Genomic DNA, 2,532 nt, shown 5'->3' on the forward strand with positions numbered 1-2,532 from the left:
TAACGAGTCAGCCCTGTGCATACATATTAGGTGACATCTGGCCGCCAGAATCACCCTAAAGACACATAAGAACATAGACATCCAAAGTGAACGGTCTTTCGCAGCAGGCCTTTTCATAAAAATCATTTTTGGAACTTCTGTGTCCTAATATAGGCTGACAGGAGACTCTCCTTTGGGACACCACCCTTTTTACTCCTTCCTCTTGAGAGTCCACATCACGGGACCTCCTGTACTGTCCCCAGAGAGGCTGGATGTTCGCACTCACGTGCAGTGAGACTCACTGGGAGAGGCTGTGAAGCTGACAGACCGACAGGGGGAGTGTGTGCACTGACCGGCCACCTGGCGTTTCCTCAGCGAGCGCAAATTACTTTCCAGTCATGAACACTCTTGATGTGTCTGCTTTCTACCAACACTGCATGCCCTTGAATTTTAGTGTGGCATGAACTTTTAGAAGAGTACAGGAAGTATTTCAAATTATCATGGGCTTACCAAGTGCTGATAAATAAAAAACAAATTCAGATGCTTTCCTGGAAATCATGTCAAACTCATTAGTATACACATTAGCAGAGTTTGCTGTGTTCCCTATGGTTAGAATTGAGAAGGGGCATTTTGTATACCTCAATGCCTTGTCATATCCATAGTGGGCTCTCACGAAATATTTAGTGCATTGAATCAAATACCTAGAAACTAGGAGCATCACCTGCTTATTAGGGACAACATGAATGCTGCACAAATACCCACCATATATTTAGGGGAAAAAAATCAACTTTCATAGCCCTGGTCGGGGTCTTACCATATTAACATACACACAGACTGGCTAGGACATCGGGGGTGGGGTAAACTGCAATATTAATACCCACAGATCCCCATTCTTTTCCTTCCACCTAGGTTAATAATTAAAATTTATGAGTCCAAGTTAGATAGCTATCTTATCTACTTTAAATTCAATTTAACAAACTATTCTTGAGACACTATCAGTAACGATCGAGGGCTGAGCTGTCCAATGCAGCAGCCACTAGCAAACCGTGGCTTGTAAACGATTTATATATGGCTGGGCTGAATTCAGATGGGCTGTAAGAGCCACACGCACATTGGATTTCAAAGATTTAATACGAAAAGAATAATGTAAAATACATCACTAAATGTTTTTTTCTTTTTTTTTAATTTTGATTACCTGTTGTTAATATTTTAGACTTACTGGGTTAAACAGAATATATTTAAATTAATTTCACTTTTTTTTTTTAAACTTTATGTATCCTACTAGAAAATTTAAAATTACATATGTGGCTCACATTATGTACCGGACAGCCTGATCTAGAGTCTGTCAAAACAAGGTTATATTCCGTTTAAACATATTCAACAACACTAATGATAATATTCCTTTTAAAGTCCACAACACTTACCTTCTGAATTTTGAACTTTTTCATGAAAGGTATAAATTGGAACAAAAATCCAGGTAAACAGAACAGGAAATAAAGAGCCTCATGAACTATAAGGGATCCCCATGTTGCGATCTGGAACTTTGTATAATTATTCAACATGTAGTTCCAAGCATTTTTAAATGGTTCTTGCAGAGGATTCTCAGGTAAAAGAGAATCTACATACTCCACAGCCAAGGATGCTGAACTAAAGATGCTGACATTTTCATTTGTTGCCATTTTTCAAATCTCTGCAGACAGCCTACAATTCTGTAAAAATAAATAAAAAAATGAAATTCTAATAGTTATAAAACTTGTAGCTTCTGATAATTTTAAAAATAACAATTAATAAAGGGGTACCAATTTCTTGGATCCCAAACGTGGTTCAAACAAAAAACTCTCCATGTTACCATCATCTCCATTTCTTACTTTTAAAATCTTACTTTTAAAAGCAGTATCTACAAGAACAACAGTGGATAATGAATTCTGAATTATCTTTAAAGAGACTTTAAGTGTGGTCTCCATGGAAAAATTTCTAATTGCAATGAACAATTATTGCGTTTAAAAGTGTCATTTAAAACGACAAGAACCTATAAGGAAAAAATGCCAAAACTAACTACATAAGAATTAAATACTTCTACCTGGGGAATAAAAAGACAGCCATAAACAAAACAGAAAATCAAATGACAAACTAGAAAACTAGGTCAAAGGGCTTATGAGAAAAGGCTACACAGACTGTTTGAGAGAAACAAGGACAAAAACTCAATAAAAAAATGACAAAGGTCATTCACAGGCAGTTCAAAGAAAAGTAAACGCAAATGGTCACTAAACAAATAAGAAACTCATTTCACAAAACAAGGAAATGCATCCTGAAGCAAGAATTTCTTTCTACCTGAGCAGTAAATCCTTGAAAGTTCAGCAGTGCCCGAGACCCAGCACTGGTAAGGGAGTGGGGAGACAGCCTTCTTCACACACTGCTGGGGGTGCACGAATGACGTCACACTGGGGAAAACTCCCAATTATGAACGAATACAGCCTTTGACCCGGCAATTTTCTCTCAAGTGTACAAAGAGGCACGCGAAGACTAAAGGAAGTATTGCTTATAATAAGAAAC

The 2,532-nt window shown here is 37.4% G+C and overlaps 1 protein-coding gene across 1 annotated transcript in view; it reads right to left on the reverse strand.

The window, feature by feature from the left end:
* Positions 1-2,305, reverse strand: part of LOC101361066 (methylsterol monooxygenase 1) — an 18,406-nt gene extending 16,101 nt beyond the window's left edge. Inside the window, exon 1 of the mRNA XM_004390641.2 lies at positions 1,404-2,305. Within this exon, the coding sequence (XP_004390698.1) occupies positions 1,404-1,658 (255 nt within the window). The 5' untranslated portion in view covers positions 1,659-2,305. The remainder of the gene's footprint in view (positions 1-1,403) is intronic.
* Positions 2,306-2,532: the final 227 nt, after the last annotated feature.

This window comes from Trichechus manatus, unplaced genomic scaffold (genome assembly GCF_000243295.1).
Source record: "Trichechus manatus latirostris isolate Lorelei unplaced genomic scaffold, TriManLat1.0 scaffold00315, whole genome shotgun sequence".
Lineage (NCBI taxonomy): Eukaryota > Metazoa > Chordata > Mammalia > Sirenia > Trichechidae > Trichechus > Trichechus manatus.